At 38.6% G+C, this 22,460-nt stretch overlaps 1 protein-coding gene across 4 annotated transcripts in view; it reads right to left on the bottom strand.

Moving 5' to 3' along the window:
• LOC105918022 (rhotekin) overlaps window positions 1-21,784 on the bottom strand; it is a 34,585-nt gene extending 12,801 nt beyond the window's left edge. Inside the window, exons 1-13 of one of the 4 annotated variants that reach the window (XM_036140436.1) lie at window positions 21,460-21,784; window positions 20,718-20,832; window positions 20,210-20,312; window positions 14,788-14,987; window positions 14,279-14,328; window positions 14,136-14,189; window positions 12,486-12,603; window positions 12,160-12,405; window positions 11,970-12,064; window positions 11,762-11,868; window positions 11,505-11,633; window positions 5,693-5,849; window positions 2,225-2,323 (exon numbers count right to left, since the gene is read on the bottom strand). In XM_036140436.1, coding sequence (XP_035996329.1) covers window positions 2,225-2,323; window positions 5,693-5,849; window positions 11,505-11,633; window positions 11,762-11,868; window positions 11,970-12,064; window positions 12,160-12,405; window positions 12,486-12,603; window positions 14,136-14,189; window positions 14,279-14,328; window positions 14,788-14,987; window positions 20,210-20,312; window positions 20,718-20,740 — 1,381 coding nt within the window. In that variant the 5' untranslated portion in view covers window positions 20,741-20,832; window positions 21,460-21,784. Of the gene's footprint in view, window positions 1-2,224; window positions 2,324-5,692; window positions 5,850-11,504; window positions 11,634-11,761; window positions 11,869-11,969; window positions 12,065-12,159; window positions 12,406-12,485; window positions 12,604-14,135; window positions 14,190-14,278; window positions 14,329-14,787; window positions 14,988-20,209; window positions 20,313-20,717; window positions 21,015-21,459 lie in introns of those variants that run through there. The other 3 variants (XM_036140437.1, XM_021310840.2, XM_036140438.1) reach the window with 3 other exon arrangements.
• Window positions 21,785-22,460: the final 676 nt, after the last annotated feature.

The raw sequence follows: 22,460 nt of genomic DNA, 5'->3' as shown, positions 1-22,460 counted from the left end.
AGGGGCACATAAAAGAACGAAATCATAAAACAGGGCAATATTTAATTGCTTAATATGAAGTGAGACACTTGTGGCTCTGATACTGCAGGTTTCAGATCCCTGATCTAGCAGATGAAAACTGTTAGCTTAATGCTGCAGCTTAATGCTGCTGAAGCTAAAAGTAAAACACCTTGATTTTTAAACCCTTGTTAGGGTGAAATTGTAAAGAACAAAAATAAACAAAAATTAAATTGGTCAAAAGTGACAAATCAAGTGTGGTTTCTTCACCAATACATACATCGTAAGAAGTTTAGTTAATTTATGCCTTTAGTACAGGGGCCATAACAGGGGCCAGGACCATTTCTACAGGGGCACTGGCCCCTGTGGGCCCCTGTCTAGAGCCGCCCCTGGCTACAAGGTCTAATAATTTTATCTGAAAAGACCTAAAATCATACTGCCACCTTAAATAAATGACTAGTGACCCATTTAACATTTTTAAAGCAAATATCACAGTTATTTTTACGTATGAAACTGAAATTTCCTCAAATTGTAGCAGCTGGTTTAATTTTATTCTGCTGTGTTTTTATCTGCTTTGTTGAATTTGTTTGATGCATTTGCACTTTAAAATGTCTGAAAGAATAGAGTAATGTTTTGCACGTCTATTTATTGACTTTGTTTTATCTGAAAGTGTGTTTCTGAACAAGTAAGCAACCAACTATGCTTAAATTCAATTAAATTTTATTTATATAGCGCCAATTCATGATAAATGTCATCTCAAGGCACTTAACAAAGTCAAATTCAATCAAATCATACAAATTGGTTGATAGGTTTCCTATCTAAGGAAACCCAGCAGGTTGCATCACGTCTTGACAAGCAACATTCACTCCTCATGAAAGAGCGTAGAGCCACAGGGACAGTCGCCTATATTGTTGATGGCTTTGGAGCCATCTCTCATACTGAGCAAGTATGAAGCGACAGTGGAGAGAAAAACGGCCCTTTAACAGGAAGGAAAACCTCCAGCAGAACCAGGCTCAGTATGAATAGTCATCTGCCTTGACTGACTGGGGGTTAGAAAAGACAGACAGCAGAGGCACACGAGAAACCTACAAGAGAGGGTTGCCCACCAGAACTCACAGACCAGGCAAAGAGGGCATTAATTAGAGAGGCAGCACAACGACCAATGGTACCCTTGGAGGAGCTGTAGAGCTCCACAGCAGAGATTATCTGTCCATAGGACCACAATAAGCTCTATACACCATAGAACTGGGCTTTATGAAAGAATGGGCAGAGAAAATAACCGGTGCTTCTTTAAACTTCACCGCATTTCTCTCACTGATCTGTCTGCTGTGTTCGATGGCCTTCATGATGATATCAGTTCACTCGTGTTTTCCATGGTAAATGATAGTAAATAGTTTGTACTTGTATAGCACTTTATCAAGTATGACGGTCCCAAAGTGCTTTACGCTACAGTCAGTCATTCACACCCTGACGGTGGTAAGCTACATTTGTAGGCACAGCTGCCCTGGGAAAGACTGACAGAGGTGAGACTGCCATACATCAGCGCCACCCGGCCCTCTGACCACCACCGTCAGGCAATGTGGGTGAAGCGCCTTGCCCAAGGACACAACGACTAAGTCAGATGGAGCAGGGTATCAAACCGGCATAAAATAGTCTTTACAGAACTGCTATATTTATACTGATATTTATTTACACACCACTGAACGTGTTCTTGTGATTTGTTGATGTCCGAAGGTAAATGGTTGCCCTGGCTTTTACTTAGTGCATCAGAGTAAAAGGGGCTAAAAACAAATGCATGCCACATATAAAAGGTATTCAAAGCTATGTATCTTTTTTCCTTCCACTTCACACTTCTGTGCTACATTTTTCTACATAAAATCAAAAATAAAATACATTGTAGTTTGTGGCTGTAACATGACAAGAATGAAAAAAGTTCTGGGTGTAAGATTAAATGCTTTAATGGCGTCTTTTCAAGTCTCATTTTTAGTCCTGGCATAAGTTCAGAGGAGCAGCACAAGCAAAAAGACAAACTGAAAGGATATTAACTAAACTGGAACAAAACATGTATACACTGGTAATTTTGAAAGTAAAACTGGTCATTTTCCATGAAGAAAAATCTGAGTTGTTTAACAGTCTCTTTCCAATACGTTAGCAAGTTGGCTTTATCTGTCATCACTAATATTCTTCACCATTCAATGCAGGCACTCTTATGCTCAAATCATAATACCTATTTCATGATAAAGAGATCCCGGCTTCGTCGGGTTGGTTTTCCTGGGCCTCTGCATTCCAATCTTCATCACTTCATCAGAACATTGTTTCCACAGGCCTGGAAAAAAACAAAATCAGCAGTTATTCATATTACAAAAACAGCAAAGATTCATTATGTAAAATGGCCTGTACTTCTATAGCACTTTATTTCAGTGTAAGGGCTCCAAAGTGTTTTACACTACATTCAGTCATTCATCCAACGACACACAATCTTACGATGACAGTGGTAAGTTACATTGTAGCCCCAGCTGCCCTGGGGCAGACTGACAGAAGCGGGGCTGCCGTACATCGGCGCCTCCCGGCCCTCTGACTTCAGGCAGCAGGCAAAGGAGGTGAAGTTTTCTTGCCCAAGGACACAATAGACAGAAATAGACAGACCAGGGGTTCGAACCGGTAACCCACCGGTTACAGGACAAACCTCCTGAGCCACTGTTGCCCCAATTATACTTTCTCCAATCAAGACGTTACTCACAGCAATTTGTTTCCTATTATTTATTCAAGCCTGGCAGGGCTTTATTCTTCCATCAGTCTCGCTGTGCTCTTCAAGTTTACGTTATACCTGCTGTTCCACATATCAGTATGAAGGCCTAGAGGGCAAAAACCGTCACACGTTTCACAGTTGCATTTGTTCTGTATTTTCTTTTTAAGCATGTGTTGCGCTGACATATTTAGAGTATTTTGTTTATTTTTTTTATTTATTTTTTTGCTTAGTGAGGCCCCTGAAATTGCAAAGATAAGATTAGATGCCTCTATTGTTGTTACATCTACAGAGCATACACAAAGAGATTCAGGTGCAGTTCATAAACAAACAATCTCAGAAAACAAAAGTACAGTTCTATTAGCTGAAGGGATTTTACTACATTGCACAGACAGCCAAACTACATGCCGACACAGCACACATACGCTCACTGAAACGGGAATACAGCAGCAGGAGTGGGGATTGCCTCCATTATAAATTATCATTGGACAGGGTTAGGTTGAGCTATTTCCCATCCGCTATTAACCCTACAGTGTTACGTTTCCTGCACTATGTTATTTCACAACTGTTAAATTATTGAAGATGTTGTGTTATCCAGTATTCAGTGTTCTAAACAGGATTAAGTTATTGCACATTCATACAAACATAAAGACGTTCCCGCAGAGTCCAGTGTGTCAATTGCTTTCAGATAAGAACTGTTAAGCCGTCTTGCAGTCCACACTTTAATAGACCCGTATCTCCTATCAGACGGTATGCTGGATGGTAACGGCCCCTGGTGATGCTTGTTGCTTTCCAGAGGTATTGTGGGGTTTAAATATCCTCCATGGTGGAAAGATCTGTATTGGTGGTGCTCCTAGTTGTGATTGTGACTTCTTGAAAATACTTTTGGTTTATTGCTGAGGTTCTGCATAATGTTGTCACAGTGCAAATTCTGAGTGTACTGGGGAAGTACAATGGTTGTCATGCTTTTTTAATCATAAGCTCATTAAGCTCAAGTGAGCTGGTGCTTGATGTCCAAGTGAAGTCCTCTGAGATTTGTATTTCCAGGAATCTAAAACTGAAGACTTGCTTCACTGTGTCATTGAAAGTAGCTGGCACTGCTCCTTCTGTTTTCTAAGGTCAACTATGAGTTCTTTTGTCTCTTTGGCATTTAATGCCAGGTTGTTCTCTGAATAGCAGTAACTCTTTACCTCCTTTCTGTTGGCACTGGCATTGCGTAAATCATTTTACCACTGTAGTGTCATCTGCAAATCTGATCATTTTGATGGTGTTTTGGGATGGTAAACAGTCACATGTATACAGTGTGAAGAGAAGGATGCTCAGCAGATAGCCTTGTGGTGCACCAGTGCTGAGAAGCAGTGAAGACCCAATCTGACTGACTTCATTTTAAGTTAACTAAAGAAAGTCTAAATCACCAAGCAAATCTTCAGGAAGAGTGTTTTTTTTTATGAAGCATGAGGCTGTTATGGTGAGAAAATTGGATCAATCAAGCAGAAGTATATACAACCCTTTATAGTAAAGACCCTTTTTGGATGATGAAAATGCATTAAAAACCAGTTGGTGTCCTAATCCTGAACTGTTTGAGCTTTTGGATTTCTTTTATGCCTGTTTTTCTCTGCTGTTTATGTTCTCTAATTGTGGTCATTCCAGTCCATTCGTTTCAGGTTCTTTGTTCGTTTCTTGTTCTTTGTAGACTTTGCATTATCTCTGTTATCTTCCCCGTGTTTCCCTCTTCTCAGAACCTGCTAGGTATCCTCCTCCCCTCAGTTAGTCTCTATATAATCAAACCTTTGTTTCCCTCATGTGGCTTTCGAGTTCCTGTCTGCTCTTTTGTCCAGCTAAAGCCTCACAAAACGCAAGAGATGGCGCTAGTAGAGAATGGTGCATGCATTTTGACAACATACAGCTAGCTTTAAGTCTAGTGATAAGGATTCATATTTGCTTTTATTTGTTTCAGATCATTGGTGATGCCTAAAAAGAGATTTGCAGATTTGCTCCAGAGCCTGGAAGAATTACTCCATTCCCTTAAACTGTTACCATAATCCACAAACTTCAAAAATCTACTCTATTGGGATTGTATGTGCTAGGCCAACCCAAAATAATTAGAATAGTTGCATAACTGGGAAGTGAAAAGAAAATTAAACATGGGTTTCTACATTTTGATACAATGAGGGCAAAATTTATGTTTTTGGTCTGCCATATTTTTCGGACCATGTTGCGCACCAAATTATAAAGCGCATCATTTTTTGAGAATATTTAAGGATTTTAAGTGTGCCTTATAGTCCAAAAATACATTATATGCAAAATGATGTGTGGTGGAGAACGAACGAATAACATAACGTTCAAGGGGTGTGTGAGCACAAAAGCAAGATATATATACACACACACACACACACACACATATATATATATATATATATATATATATATATATATATATATATATATATATATATATATATATATATATATATATATTATATCATGACCATATGTATTATAATTGCAACAGCTATACAATTGTATTTGAGATTTAGTTTCTTTTTTCTGTGCATTCAAAGAAAGCTATTGTCATTCTTGTTTCAATAACTTAGGTAAGAATATTGTTTTTGTACATTGCAGATTACGTTGAACATCTGGAAGAGTGAAAGAATAAGTAAAGACAGTTAATAAATGCTCTAGGCCCTCTTTACTTTTGTTTCCGTGCCTAAGGATAAACAAAGCTTGCATGTCTGTGCTTGTCACGTTGCCTTCCATTCAGTTTGTGTAAATGACAAAACTATTTACTAGCGTATTTACTGGAAACCAAATTCTTGCTCTCACTCTCTAATTATAGCCTAGGCAGTTGTCATGACGGGTAGAGGCTTTTTATTTTTCTTCATTGTTCGTTTGTTGGGGTGGGTGGGCAGAAAATTTGTTACTTAATGAGTTACTTAATCTCATCCTTACTCAGGTTATAGACATGTTGACAGAGGGCCTTGTTCCAGTGTTGCAAGTCTTCGGTACTGTTTGTGGTGGCAGTGTAGGTCACGTTTTCTGGTCGAGACTGGATGCTAATGATGATCCGCTGCACATGATCACTTTCAGATATGCACACTCTGGTATCCTGAGGGGGAAAAAATAGAAACATATTTATGTTCACATTTAATATAGATTTCTTAGGAGTTTTCTTCAAGAACATCATCATAAATCTTACACGTTGTCAAGATGGTGACATTGTTTACAGTTTATTAAGAGAATAACCCTACAGGTCTAAATGCCAGTCTGCTAAGGCTCAGGACACATGTTCACCAATGTTCCCCATCGACTCTCTGAGGCCTTCACAGAACAGCTGTATTTATACAGAGATAAAATTATCTATCTCTCTATTCACTGTTTTAATTACTTCTGTCTATGTGTTGCACTGTATTTTTATCTGGGGGTATCAAATGAACCTCTGCCTCCAAAGTCTCTTACAACTTTTAATAGCCTTTCTTCCAGTATTACCCTATATTAATTTCATCTTCAGCCCCTGTTGAAGAAAAGCCTCCCCACAGAATGATGCCGCCATGGTGCATTTCGGGGAACGTCCAGTTATTACAGTTACACAACAAATCTTATAGTGAACCACAAACTTCTTAATGCTGTTTTTCCCCTATAAAGGCCAAATTTATAGTGCATGATTAATGGTTATCCTGTGTATTATTCTTCCACCTGAGCTGTGGTTTCTTGGTTGCTTAGCTGATTAGTGCTCTCCTCATCTGGTTTGCGGTTGTGATGTGAAAGAATTGGAAAAGGTTCAGGAAATAAATATTTCAAATTACTGTTGCCTCCTTTACTGTGCTGGGAATTTGAATCATCCTCCAATGATTTCTCAGATGTGACAGATCACTTGGCTGGTATCTCTGTTCATTGAGATGGTTCACATTTTACCATGTTCGCTCTTGGAAGAACTCGTTTGGTTGGAAAAACCTCCTGCAAACACACTGAGCTGGGAAAAAATTCTATAAAAAACACCTCTCACTTTACTTTTCAAAATGTACCTGGCTTTTATCGATCAGTTATTATCTTTTCAGTTTACCCAAATGCCATATCCATTTACCTGCAATCAAAATGTTGAATATTCAAAAGCTAAGATCCGTTTCACGTTGCAAATCTCTTTTCTTTTTACAACTGTTGTTAGTTTTCATGGTTGCATACGACATGACACAAATAGTACACATATGTCTGCATTGGTAATAATGAGTGTACAGCAGACAGTTGTGACAAGGTACCCCAAGTAGAAACCATTTTTTTACGGTGACAGCAGTAACCGGACACCAGCCAAAAACATCCCCCACCCTCCTTAACAATACCCCGCTTCTCAGAGCAGCTTAGCAAGCAGGTTATGCCAGTCTGAGATTGATGAGAAGGAAACAGAATGCCACCGTTGAATGAGTAACCTGATATTTAGCAAGACAGCAGTTTAAAACTATTAAAATTTGTAAAGCTAAATTAATTTTTGATGTTTAACGGACGTGAATAAAAAAAATACATACAATTAAGAATATGCGTTCCCATGAAGCTCATTTGTTAAATCAAAAGTACCATTTGAAAAAATAGCTTTTAAGCTATTTAACACACACTTTTCATTAAATCCATATTTCTGTATTTTAAATGTTTTTTGTTTTTTTTGGGGGGGGGGGGTGGTCTAAAGTAATACTGATCTTAAATTTCATGGTTACCTTAATAAAAAATCATTATAATTAACAAAAATAAGGGCTCTAAAACATCAGTCTGTAAATATTCTATATATTGTGTTTCACATAGTGAATTGAGTTACTGGAACAAATGAACTTTTCAATAATTTAATCTAATTTAGTGAATTGGATTGTGTACAATAGTAACAGCATTATTGCAATCTTTTCCAAACCGTATCAACATATGATGTGCTATCTTGCGCCATGGGGTAGTCCTAGAAGCAAAAAGTTAACGAACCATATTTAAGGGACACTTCCTCCTCACTCTCACTTCCTCATAACTCTTTTATATTGATGCACATGCATATAGTAGTTGGCATTGGCCAAAAGAAATGTTAGGCGGGGTGGGAATGTCACAAGGAAGAAGATGTGAAAAAGTGTCATCGAGTCAAGGTCGTGGTGCCCTTATAGACACGGTGGTTTGCAGAAACTGGTCTTTTCTGTTATTCAAAACTGTACAGACTTACAAACGAGTTCATTTTCTCAAAGGGTACAAGGCTAATTCCTCTTCATTGTTCTCCGGGCAGTATCTGTCATCAGACTATGGTTGTATATCATCCCATCTCAAGGTATTGCTCAATGACAAAAGTCTCCAAGATACTGTATTTCGTCAATGTCCTGCCCAAAACACCATATAGCAAATCTACATTTAGGATTAGTCTTTCTTGGCCAGTTACTATGGTCATTTGCAAAATATTGTATTTTATGTCTGAAAAGTCAGTAATCAAAGTTAGATAAAACATAGTGATCCTTTCATTAGGACACGCTATGTGCAGGGAAAATGTGTTTGCACGAGCTCTCATATCAGTAACTCTCAAAAGCCACATGTTGTGAATCTCTATCTGTAGCCTCAGTGGAACGAACATTCCAGGTGGGTCTGGTATGACACAAAAGATGAATATGTGGGACAAGCACCTACTGTCTGGCATCACAGACTCTAGAATACCAGGAGGTTTTGGATAAAAATCTTGTCGACTCAATGAAACTGACATTTGGTCATCTTGGGTCTTTTAGCAGGGTAATGATCCAAAAGGTATGGTCATATCATCATAGAAATGGTTCACCAGGCACAAAATCAACCTTGCTCCATGCGGTTAAAAGACGATCTGTGACTCCATACAGTCTCTCTATATATCCAAAGAGGAATGCTGGATTATGTTCTCTGTGTGCTTTAATCTTGTGAAATGTTATAGAAATGCATGTGATGTGATCCAATGATTTGATAAGGAAGTATGATATAAATTTAAAACTAAAATTGAACTTCCTTTTACTTAAAATAATTCTCCTCTTACCCATAAGGTAACATTAAGGATCATTTGGAGAAAAATGTCTCTAAATATCTGCCATTTATGTGACCACGTGTCCTTCTGAAATGTTAGCGTAATGCTGATCAGGTCTTTTAAATGATCGAATAAATCCTCATAGTTTTTCCTAAGAAAATAAAATATCTTACATTTCCTGTACTGATGTCTATTGAACTCCATCAATCAAACTGACTGCTTTAGCTAGCCGGCAAAAGTCAACAATTGATGCAGAGCTTAAAATACAAGTGTGTTGCATAAGTTGAGGCCATTGGCGTAGGTGACTGTCAACCAGTGTTCCCTCCAAGCTGCGCGCGTGCGCAGTTGCGCACAGCATCTGGCTTCAGTGCGCACCGCAAATTTATGCTGTGCAGAAAATAAAATCCAAGCTAAACTGTATAAAAATAAATAATAATAAACCAAGTTATTTTGTATAATTTTACAACTCTGGTGAGACGGTTTTCCACTGTCTCGCTCTGTGAGCACCAGGTGCTGATCTGAGCGCACCGCTGATTGGTGGGTGGAGCAGACGTCTTTATTAGTTATTATTAGATGTTCATCTTTTTGCAAGCATTGTTCACCCATCCTTCTACAAATGAGTTGACATTAACTGGACCTCACTTTATATTAATCATATAGGCTATATGTATAATTCCAGCTGAAGTAAAGATAGTGTTTTTTAATTGAAGAAATGTGCAGCAGTCCTAACGGTGTTGGGGGAAAAATAGGTGAACGGAAACTAAAATATATGCATAGAAAAGTAGAGCTGGAATTGCCAAAATGTTACACAGAATAAATTATTGCTTTCATTCTGTAAAGTTCTGTTATTAATCTTGTGGATCTCTGACTATAGAACACCTTTGAACTATAACTGAGTGCAACAGTAACAATCCTGACAGTACGACATACAGCTGCCTCTGAAAGATTTTCTGTGTCTCCTACGTTATTAAAAAGCTGCAGTTGGCATAAAAAAAAGAGCAGCACAAAGAAATTGTTCAGAACTGAGAACGTTCCCTTGTTTTGTTAGAGAAGCGATGTGTTTTAACCTACCCTGTGCACATCTCTAAGTTGTTCCTTATCAGGACCCCTACTCTGAAATGAAAATATGACAAGATTTTAGTCCTTTTCATGTAATCTGGCTAAATCAGTTTTATCTAAACTAAGTGATCTAACAGAAATCATTGCTGTAACTTGATTCTTTTAGTAAGGCATGTAGCTTGATATAATCTCAGGTTTTGGACAGCCGTAATGTAGTCTCAGTGTGCACGATGTTGCTCACAGAGGTCAAGTGATCACTTAAGGAGTTTGTGTGTTTGCTCAGACACATTTTATTTTATTTTTTTATTTTATTTATCCTTTAAATAAAAATTAAAAATTAGGGGGAACATTGCTGTCGACCAATACTTATTCAAAATTCTAATAAATACAATGTTTGTTTTACAATCTAATATTCAGTTTAAAGTTGTAAAGACAATGGAAATAAAAATGACTTATTAAAAAATGTATTTAAAAAACAGTTTAGTTTCCATGTAGGACCAAAATGACTGGATTTATATATTTATATATATATATATATATATATATATATATATATATATATATATATATATATATATATATATATATATATATATATATATAGTTCATATAAAAATTTTAATGTCAAATGAACAGTTTTAGGGCCCTCCAAAAGTATTTTGGAAGTATTTGTCAAATGACCAACGATGTATACATATAAATAGAAGGTTGCATTTTTCAAAAAGTAGTGGATGAAGACTTCCACAATTATTGTTGAAAAGATGTGTTGAAGAGACAAGGCTGCTGCGAGTAGATTTTCAACTGCCCAACTAATTTCCTCATTCTGCTCAGTAAACATAAACTTGGCTCTTCACTCAGTCTTGTTTATCACAGTATTTGTTTAAATTCCTAAATTATTTTTCCCACAACAGATACAGGCATGTTTTTGCATGTGGATATTTTCTGCAGCCATTTCCTGACACCTCTACACACTATGCCCTTACTTACAACGGCATGTTTTTCTGGATTTTTGGCCAATAAATTTTGGAAATCTGTTTCACATTGTATTTATTCAGTAGCAGATCAGGAAATTATGTGTTATCAATGAAAAGTCCCTAGAGGAAATACAAACTAAAGGGTGCATTTAAAAAAACACGTTTGGTTCTTTTTTTGTGTTTGTTTTTTTGGAAAACCATATGTGAAACCAGTAAATTTGTAAAAAAAAAGTTACTTCTTACCATAGCACTGAATAAATATACTCAATACTCAAAGGTTGTTAGTGTAAAATGATGCTGTCGCAAAAACAAGATGAATTTATTTCAAAGCTTCTACAGGAATACATATTACTATGGTTGTTTATATGGGTGGAGAATGCTCTAAGTTAACATTAAAATGCACACTTTTGTTGTTTTAAGTGTGTATCTAAAGCTATATTGGACTGAATTAATTTCACAGTCTGATCATTAAATAAACACATTTTTATCAACTATTATTATTGAAATACTATAAAGATTTATAAATGAATATGAGATTTGTGATCTCTAACTGAATGGGAGGAAAGAAGTACTAGGATTTAAATAAAATGCTCGTCATCAACACGGCTTTATTAATTTTTTTTCTTACTCATCAGTGCACTCTAGAGGCTGTGGCATATAATTAAAATCAACAGCATATTTGTGTATCTCTGCAGTCATCTCGTTCTCACTTTGCATGTTTAGAACCAACCTTTGTAATGGGGATGACGAGCGATGGCTCCCCCTGAGGCTCCAGGTCTTCTTGACTTCGATAACAGAGAAGAGATCGGCCCATGAGAATGCAATAGAAGTTTTCCCAATGATCTACGTCCTCCTCAAGCTGAGGGAGAGCAATCCAAACACAAAGAAACACAATGAAGCCAGTGTAGTGTAAGCAAATCAGAATCAAAGGGCGATATGAATTAAAGAATCTTTAGGTGGGAAAATATTAACAGGAAATATGGTCACCTTGACTTCGAGTCGGCCGCTTATCGCTGACTGAATCATACATTGAGGCTGAGCAACTAAGCGACAGCACATATTTCCATACAGAGGCAACCAGAATGGACTATCCTCTGAAAAAAAAAAGAGGTCAGGAGAAAGGAAGCCAAGCCAAAAATCTGTAAAAGCATACGATCTGAAAAAAAAAGACGAGGAGATTAAAGAAGGAAATCACCTGTTGCTGAAAGCACCAAATCATGTGTCTTGAAACCCTCTCGGACATGTTCAATGCTCAGTGTTGTGTGAGCCAACAGGTGAAACTTTGGCCCCCTGCGGATACAAAGAGACTGGTACAAACAGGGCTTTTAAAGTGCCATCCCGTGAAAAAAATAAATCCCTGTTCCAGGAAGGATGAGCATGCTCACAGCGCTGACTGGTGAAGTGAATGAGATGGAACATGTCCCAGTGTTGAGTTCCCTCCATCAGAGGAAACGTAGCTGCATGCTGCTGCAGACTCCAATGCAGCTCGGATCTTTTTTCCAGAGGAGCATCCCAAGGAGCCTCCAAGAAAGCCCATTCTCCTGGGAGCTGGAGCTGGCGGAGAGAAATCCTCGACCAAGGAGCAGCTGTACAGCTCAGTGCGGATTTGAAAACCTGGATCCACCTTGTTGCTAAGCATAAATTAACGATTTTTAAAGCTTTATATCACTAAACAATGTGTAATCTGAGTTTCTGCAGTAAGTCATCTTACAATATGATTGTGTCTTCAAAACAGATGTCTGTCAACGTCCTGTCCACCATCACCAAAACAGTGTCATGGATCTCTGTGCCGCACTGAAGCAGGCAGAACACAGCACAGCGATGCAGCTCTAAAAGCGGAAAGCATGCAGGGGGAAAAAATATTAGTTTTTGCCTGTGATGATTTGCATTCAAAGTCGTCACGCTACCTTGCCTATAGAAAGACAAAAGGAAACAAATCTTTCAATTCTCACACAGACAAAGACAGATGTGTTGGTGTTCCTGGTAGGGATGTTTGGAAAGTTAGAATAAAAACATATTTTTTTGTGTTAGCATAATCTTACAATAAATAACGCACCCAATCATTTGCCCATTGAAGGAAAACAAGTCAGGTTTTAAGACATGATAATTTTTTTGTTCTCACAATTGTTGGTTCCCATCTCTTTAAAACACATATATCTAAAATATTTCTTTAAGTTATACTTACTGTGTAGCTGATCAAGGTTTCTAGTCACTTCTTGGGACATAAATATAACTTAAAAACACAGAACTCCATTTTCCTTTTAACTAAAATCAGACTAAAATCGGATGAGACTAAAAATGTGCTTTGTGGGAACAAAAACTCTTGCTGGATCTGGAATGACACCAAAGCGGAGTTTGCGGAAAAGCATCAGTGAAGGATCTGTGAGGCTGGAAACCTGTTTCTTTTTCAGAAAAAACCTGGGGCCCTTCTTAGAATGTGTGGCATCGTTAACTCTTTGAAATATCATCCATTTTCTAACACATCTGTCCCTTGTGGGGTCGCGAGGGTTCTGGTGCCTATCTCCAGCTGTCAATGGGTGAGAGGCGGGGTACACCCTGGACAGGTCGCCAGTGTATCGCAGGGCAACACAGAGACAAACAGGACAAACAACTATTATCACACACATTCACACCTAAGAAGAATTTAGAGAGGCCAATTAAACTAACAGTCATGTTTTTGGACTGTGGGAGGAAGCCGGAGAACCAGGAGAGAACCCACACATGCACAGGGAGAACATGCAAACTCCATGCAGAAAGACCCAGGGCAAGGGTAGGTTAAAAAAAAACATCTGGAGAACTTGACCAGGAACCTGAAGATGTATCATCAGTGGGTATCTTTTGGGGATAATGGTTAAAAACACCTGGCCAAATGAGCACAGAAAGGGTTCACCAGGGGGGTAAAAAAAAAAAAAATCAACCTTGTCACATAACCATCTCAGTTCCAGACCCTAAATCCTAAAGACAAGCTGTAGGGCGAGCTGAAAAGAGTAAAACAAAGGAGAGGACAGCAGACTCTGACTGAATCCTAAGAGGAATTATAAAAGATCCCTCTCTCTGTTTGCTACAGTCATATAAAATGTTACAGAGGAAACCAAGTGCTGTCCTCTTGGCAAACCGGGGTTTTAGAAAGTATTAACAGCAGAGGTACCAATAATTGTAGCACCACTGATCTTGTTAAATCAATTATTTCTTAATGTGAGATATTTATACACTTATTGGATGTATTCGAAGGAAAAGTTACATTTTTGACGATTTATATATGTGGAATTATTCTGTGGTAACAACATTTTTTTGCCTTAAATTCTCCCAGCAGCACCAGCAATTTTCCCAAAGCCTGTATGTTGATCAGACATTCGCTTACCTCCTTTGTTCTTAAAGTACTCTGAGTCCTTCCACATGAGGGGGATTCGCAGGTCTACGGAGGGCAAATTAAGAAGTCAGACATATAAAGGTTTGTTGCAGCTAGGTCTGTGTAATTCTACAAAGAAATTTTGTTACACTCACTGGAAATAGATACCTTCCCAGTACACGGCACTGCATCTTCTGCCATTCTGCTGGTAAATTAATCAGATATCAACCATCCGTGTTCAGGAAATATAGAAAACAGGCACATTATCCAAGTAAACAGTGAAAACAGAAGCATAAACAAACATTGTGCTAAAAGAAATTCTGCTATAAAGGAGGAGAATTATTATTTTTAAGCAGTATTGACACATCAATTGCATATTCACGCTTCACACAACTGAAGATATAACTTATAAATAAAATATATAAATAAAATCTCTGGATCATTGTATGATATAAACACAACTCACGCATCTCCAAGTAACCTTGTTTGACATATTATAGTTGCTACAGGGCCATCCATTGTTTATAAAAATAGTTTTTTTTGCCTTTGGTTTAAAAGCAGCCATAAAACTGACTTTCAAGCTTCTCATTTACATGCATCTCCCTGAGCAATTACCTGCCCATGAAATCATGCATATATACTCAATCCTTGTGCTTCATCTGACCTGTGTCCCGCTCTCTCTAGGATTTGTGCTTTCCTGATCCTCTGCAGTTGGCTGAGCAGAGCCAGGATGCGAGTGTTGCAGGTTAACAGACTCTTGGAGGCTTCCAGGGCCTGATCTCTCTGGGAACAAGCAGCCAGCAGTTTATAGGCCCCTTCCTGCATTCGCACCTCCCTCTCAATCCGCTGCAGAACCTTCTCATCCTGTTAGAGACAAAACAATGATGTGTCACTAAAAATATGTCTACGAAACTCTATGTTGAAAACCAGGGACATACTGACTGAGAATGAGCCCGAGCTGTAGAATAAAAAGAACACACAACAAAAGCTAAGTGAGGTGAGTTCTTGTATTTCAACCCCTTCTACTCTAACACCCCAATAATAAAATACAACAGAACTTCAAGGTACCTAAGCACTGTTCAATCCATCATCTGAAATGAAAAGAGAGCGGCACAACTACAACCTGCAGCAGACTGCAGTCTACCTAAACGTACAGACTGGGCCCTGTGGTTACTCTGGATGAGCTGCAGAGACCCACAACTCAGGTGACTTTAGACATTAGGTTCCCAAAGGGCAATTCGTTTGCAGCAAGTAATAGTGGTAGCAACCATCACACGGTCACACAAACCATAACAGAAAGATAAGGAGTGACTTATTAAAGTCAAAAGAGATCAATCCAAAACATACATTTATAACCGGAACTTCTGGTGCGCTGGCAGGCCTTGACGTTTCTTTCCTTCCCCCCGGACAGTCCAGAGGGTGGACAGGTGGATGGGCCCATGGGTCGTCTGGGCTGGGATCTGGTTGGACCGGCACATGGACCGGGGAGGTCTGGTTGTCGAAGGCCCCTCCACCCCAACCACCCAATCTTGATGTTGGGGTTCACCTCCCCAGTCCAGGGACTGTATAATCTTCTGGAGTACCGGTGCCTGGACCTGGGAGTATAGGATGTGTGTGGTCATTGTGTGTACCGCGTCCCCTTTTTTTTCTTTTGGGTAGGACTGTTCACTTGTGGGGACACTAGGGTGGGAATGTGTGAATGTGTCTATGTATGTGCTTTTCCGTTTGTCTTTTTGTCAGGTTGGGTTTGGACTGCCCACCTCTCCTAGGACATCTCTAATGCGGTCTCCATTAAGTGTGGCTGCCGCCCCACGTCTTTCTCTCCTCAGTTGGCTGGGCGCTTTGGCCCACTGGTGCGTTGGTGGTCCTTGGTGTCCAGGGCTGGGTGCTCAGGCGGGTGCCGAGTCGTTCCTGGCAGCTGCTTCATGGGGTCTGGGTCCCCATTGCTCTGTTGGGGACACCGCAGGGGGTGCCAAGTGCCCTCGTCCCCGTGGCTCCTAGGGGCTTCGGCGTTGTGGCTGTTGGGGGTTTCCTTGGCCCTATCTCTGCTTTTCTCTGGGATGGGGGAGGCAGTGTTCCCTGTCTTCGTCCTTCTTGTACACCTTTGCTCTGGGATCCCTTCAGGCATCTGGGGTTCTGGTTCCCCTGGCATCTCCCTCAGTGCTCTAGGGGGTGGGTCGTTGACTCCTCACAACCACTGTTGAGCATTTTTCTCATGGATAAACCCTACAGTCACCTATGGGCGACTGTGGCTTGATGGGTTGAGTACTCATCTGGCAATCGGAAGGTTGTGGGTTCGATTCCAGCTTCCCCCTTGTCACATGCCGATGTGCCACTGGGCAAGGCACTTAACCCCAAGTTTCCTACTGAGCTGTGTCTTGGTGTATGAATGTGTGTGTCTTGGATGAATGTGGCTATAGTGTACAGCGCTTTGGGTAGTCAGCATGACTGGAAAAGTGCTATATAAGTTCAGTCCATTTACACACAAGTGCACTCTCACAAACACCTCCAGGTGCTTACAGATTCACTTCTACCCCTATTATTATCTTTAGCTGTCACTTTTTTGCATTTCATATTAAGTAATACTGTGTATTCTTCAGTGATTGTATCAAGGCATTGGTTGTTTGTGCCTGTAATACGTTATCAATTGGTTTTGCTGTTCTTTTTATATCTCTTTGCAGGTGTAGAAGCAGACTCAGAGGATGTTATATTGCCCTCTCCCTTTCCTCCTCTCTTTTTCTTTCACTTTTTCTCCCTTTTAGCATTTTGTCTCATCTGTTTCTCTCGTTTTTTTCCTCTGCTTCCCATTTCTGTGAACATTGAATATGAAATAGTCCCAAAAAAGAAAAGAAACCAACACCACACATTACCAAGAACATAGGAATATATGCTGTGGGTAGCATCATACTAAGGGGACCCCTCTCTTTAGCAAAGATGAACAGGTCAGAGTTAGTAAAAAAGCAGATGAAGATCTCCGGAAAGAAAAGTGTTTAAATCTGCCAAGAACGTGCAGGGGAGGGGCTTTACCTTCTGCCAGGAAAAAGCCCTTAACATACTGCCAGAAGTACAATAAATAAAGACCAAGCTTAATCCAGTGGAACTGAGCTTGAGCTATTTTGCAATAATGGGCAAAATTTCAGTCTGTATCTGGCTAGACTGGGGGTCTGCAACCTGTGGCTCAGGAGCCGCAAGTGGTTCTTCAGTCCCCCCACTGTGGCTCTTAATAACTTTCACCAAATATGATAAGGATTGAGCAATGTTTTAAAATCTATAGGTAATAAATAAATGCTGTTTTTACACCAATAATGTAAGGAATATTTTTTGTAGAGTAAATTTTTTTTGGTCTTCTGGTTGATATTACGTGCATTTTGGTGTCGTTTCTATGAAGAAAACTTGAATGTTGCATGAAAGAAGATGTATTCATTCTCTTACACTGCAAAAAGGGAACTAAAAGTAGATAATATTTTCTTCAAATGAGTGCATTTGTTTTCAAACTTAGCAGGTAAATAAGATTACCTCCTAATGGGATGTGTATTTTGACCCCTAAAGTAAGATAATTAGATATCTGCACTTGAAATTAGATGATGGAGATGAGCTGTTATAATTTTAAGTGCAACAATCTATTTCCACTGGGAGACCATTTAAACTTTCCTGCTCAGATTAAGGACAAATACAATAATTTCAAGAAAATGTACTTACTTTTAGTTGTCTTTTTGCAGCGTATGTAAGAATCCAATGCTTTTCTTTATTTATTAAGCTTATAAAATAGTTTTTTTTTTCTATTTTATTTAAAAATCTAAACATATTTCTTGGAGTAAATACTGTAAAAACTTGGTTTTGGAGGCTCACTTAGCTTTTGTGGCTCTAAACAATCTTATTAGCTGAAACAAAGGCAAAAATGGCTCCTCGGATTGTAAAGGTTGCTGACCCCTGGGCTAGACAGACCCCAAAAGACTTGGCTGTGATTGAGAACTGATTTTAGTATGCTAAATCCAAAATCATGACATATGTCAGAATTTTACCAGTAGAAAGTTTATCAGAATGTCTCATCTTTCTTCCACTTCACAAATAAGCACCACTTTGTTTTCACATAAAATCAAATTAAATCCAACTTTATTTATATAGTGCCTCACTACAACACATTGCATTTGCCAAAGTGCTTTACAGCATAAAAAACAAATAAACATTCAAACAAAGAAATATCAAGTAAAAATCTAGAAATACAAATGTGCTAAATAAAATATAGCAAAATACTACAACTTAAAGGCCTTGTTAAATTAATGGGTCTTGAGTTTTGCTTTGAACAGAGGCAGATCAGTGATGGAGCTCAAAGGGAAGACTATTCTACAATGTTGGACCAGCCACTGATAAAGACCAATCCTCCAATTGCTTACACCTAGAATGACGAACCTACAGATGTTGACCAACAGACCATAAAGCCCAATAAATGTCATCTAATTTTATAGTGTTAATGCGTTACTAAATAAATACTTTGAAAAGTCCGATGCACATGGGAATCATGTGAAATTACTGAAAAGAAGCTTTGAACCTCCAAACATGTTGCATAAGATCTAAGGACCCATGTTTCGTCTGTGCATGACTTTAATCCCTGCAGAGTGTTCAAATAGCAAATCCAAGAGGCATTTGGTAAATAACAAAGCAAGTCCATAGAGCTAGAAATCACATACATGCAATGTTCTCTCTACTTCTGTTATTTACTTTTCATCATTCTGTTGCTTGACATTTAAAGACTATTTTAAAAAAATGCTATTGTGAAAACTCTCTCTAACTGAGTACATAGTAGGAATTCTCAAAGTGAACTCCTTTTTTTACAAACTTAAATGAATACACATTAACTATGTCCATTCCTTGGCATAGGCTGCTGTCAATAGATGTTTATTATAAGCGTTTGGCCTTGAACACTGAAGGACTCCACCAGTCGGTTATTGCACACAAAAAAGGAGCCCTTAGAATTAGTCAAGTGCAGTTAATCTTCCAAGAGTTTAATATGTTAAATGTGAGAAATACATTTGTAGCAATTCTTGCCTGGTGATCTAGCATCCTGAACCTTCTAGCTGTTCACAAAGTGCTTGCATCTCAACATTGTTATTATAGCACACAATATACAGTGGATACCCAATGTACTCCCTGGAAGTTTACCATACATTAACAAGTCGTGTATTTGAGCTTTGGGGATCAGAACGCTGTTACACAATTCAGCCATTCAGGAATTGTGAGGTTTTAGTTAAGTGGATCAGGACCAGAGTGCATTCAAAAGAATGGGAGGCCGCATGTGAAATAATCAGTGGTTTAATGACTAAACAAAGATTATAGAAAAGCAGGGACACAGGACACAGGAACCAGGAACGCAGCAATGAAGAGACCAGAACTGAGTAGTCAGACAGAGGACCTGACAATTGGATACGACTGAGCTAAATTAATATAAAGGGAGGAGACGGAAGGAGCAGCAGGTGGACGAGATTACACAGATAGGATGAGTAAAAGTCAATTAGGCAGAGGGAAAAAAGGACAATGAGCTGTCAGGAGCAGAGGGAAAACTGAATTTAACAGGAAAACATGAAAATGGTCAGATCTGAGGGAAAAATCTAGCTAAGCTAAGGAAAAGCAAGCAAAAAAAAAGATCTAACAGAACTACTAAAATCATAAAAAACAGAAGCAAACAAGAACTGAATCTAACAGATAGAAGAATACACTTCTATCATAAAAAAATAAACTAATGACAGAAACATAGAATTTAGTATTGTTTATCTAAGGATAGACAATACTAAAGGTGCAAAAACATATCAGGCTGCAAGATTCCCATGGTGGTACAAGAAGTAATCAAACCCCTGGGGATCCTGATAGGAATGTTTGGATTCAATCTTAATTGGACACAGAATAGTAACTGTATCTCACTCAGTTGGTTAAAAAACTATAGATATTTATTTTTGTCCTTTTAATATTAATAAAATTCATTGGAAATGTTTTATAACCAGTGACGTTTATTTTCCTCATATAAATTAAATCAACAAATTAATCATTCATCAAAGCGAATGCATTGAGCAGAGGAAAATTTTCCAGGTTACCTGGGTCCTGTCGGCCATGGCTGCTCGCAGCTGTGCCTCAGAGGTTTGTTCAGGCTGAAAAGTGAAAACCCTGCAGCTGACTGAACCAGTATTCAGACTGGATCTGCAGACAGAGCAGTTAGTTACTCAACAGAGATCAAAACAATCTTAATCCTCCATACAAGAGGCTGTAGCCTAAGGGATTAGAGTCTTAAACGTTACACGCTCTCATTCAAGCAGCTCTGTTGTAGGATTAATAAAAGTCCATGTATAGAGAATCTGCAAATCAACTATATAAATCGCTAGCAAAGTTATGCATACAGATACATTCTATGGATTAAACATAAAACTCAGTCTGTTATTCATCACAGGTAATAAAGATTCATTTCACGTTTACATTTGGAGGTTGTCTGAGTAAGATCAACAGTTTAACACAATAAGTTCACCATTTGAATATACAATAAAGTTGAACTAGTCTCGGATTAATCTGAAGGGTAATCGTTACCTTTTGAGGAAAGATTTGCGGTACCTTGAATAACTGGCATGCACCATTGCATTGTGCAAACACAGCTCCTACTCGGACCTCAGGAGGGATTCGGTATGAGCAGGGCAATTTACTGCCTCGTCACGTTTCAAACCTGCGCCTGTAAGGGAAGGCCTATTTCTGAGGGGAAATTCAAAAACTGTGAAAGAAATTACAAGAATTCCCATTTTGTTCTGATGGACCATAACCAGGTTGTAAGTACAGGTAAGAATATATTTTTAAAAAGTCCAAACTTTTCAATACATGGGTCAAAATTGTCAAGTCAAAAGTACCGAGGGCCAAAAAATGAATAAAAAAGATTGGAAAAAAATACCCAAAAAATTATGTAGTGTTTTTTTTTTTTTTTTTACCTGCTCTGCAAACATGATAATTTTAGTTAAACTAATTAGTCAGATTTTCTGTAGGAAAGGGATGTGTTAATCACTGTATATCCAAAGTTAAACCAGGTTTTGCTCATTCACTTAATTAAAAAATAGTTTGGTTATAAAAAAAACAGTAGTCCTTTTGTTCTTACAGTATAAAAACAGAATTTGGGTAATTTTTTTTTTTTTATAAATATTTTGCTAAATTAAATTAATGAATTCAAAACAGATGTCTGCATTTGTGTTAAAGTCCTTGGAGAGATGTGGTCCTATTTTCTTTGAAATTAAAGAGAGTGTTTAAAGTGTGGCTATTAAAAGATGAATACCTTGTATTGTACCAAACATTTCAATTATAAGATCTTTACCTGTCTGTAATAACTTTGCCCTTTAATAAAAATAGTTTCTGTTTGCATCAGCCATCTATGCTGGTGGACCAAGTCTTTCTTGAAATGCAGTTGGGGGGTCCCAAATGGCCCCCAGACCCCACACGACACGTTTGCTCCACACGGAAGGCCACTGTCTGTGAAATGATTTTGCAAAAAGTCAGACCAGGACTTTCAGGTAAGACAAAATAAAAATAAATTTAAAAAATGTAACATTTGCAGCACATATTTGGTAACCAGACTCTCACCAGATGGATGTAGTTCCGCTGAGCTCCACACGGCTCCACACATCCATCTGGTACCGCTGCCATTGGGAGGGATTTCAATACCGCATAAAATGGATGAGCCAATCAGGATCACTGGGTGGGATTTTCATAGATGTGACGTATTAGAGAGGCGTCTGTTGGGATTCAGACAACAATGGCAGCTCATAGTTAGGAAGCAAGTGGTAACATTGATCCTATTTCATCAGTTGTCCAATCTACCAAATATAAATTCTTTAAAAGAACACCAGAGAAGGGCTTTGAAGGCTTTTGTTAGTGGAAACAATGTTTTCGCCCTTCTCCCGACTGGGTTTGGCAAGAGCTTGATCTTCCCTAACGTCAGCGTCACGGGTTGGTTTTGATGTGAGTGGTTGAAGTAGCACGTCAGTAAAGATGACGGATATGTGGTTTATCCAATCATATGCAAGGATGTTTGATAAGACCCCTCCTTCTGAAATACATCCAGTGGAACAACCCCAGATATAGGGTGGACCTCTGCAGAACAAAATCCATCTGGCTAGACTTAGGTTACATATTTGGAGCTCAATGTCCACAATTTCTCCACCTGCTTGGGTGTCTACTAATGATCCAATAAAATAAAACTATATTCTGTGAGTTGAACTATTCAGACTTTAGGAAATAGCAGACTTGCCTAATTACAGTTAAGAGCAAGATTATTCATACATCTGGCAGATTTAGATTGAAAGTAATGTTTTAAGT

The sequence above is a fragment of the Fundulus heteroclitus genome, chromosome 8 (assembly GCF_011125445.2).
Source record: "Fundulus heteroclitus isolate FHET01 chromosome 8, MU-UCD_Fhet_4.1, whole genome shotgun sequence".
In the NCBI taxonomy this organism is placed as follows: domain Eukaryota; kingdom Metazoa; phylum Chordata; class Actinopteri; order Cyprinodontiformes; family Fundulidae; genus Fundulus; species Fundulus heteroclitus.
The sequence above is the reverse complement of the archived record's forward strand: the minus strand, read 5'-3'. Positions and strand labels throughout refer to the sequence as shown.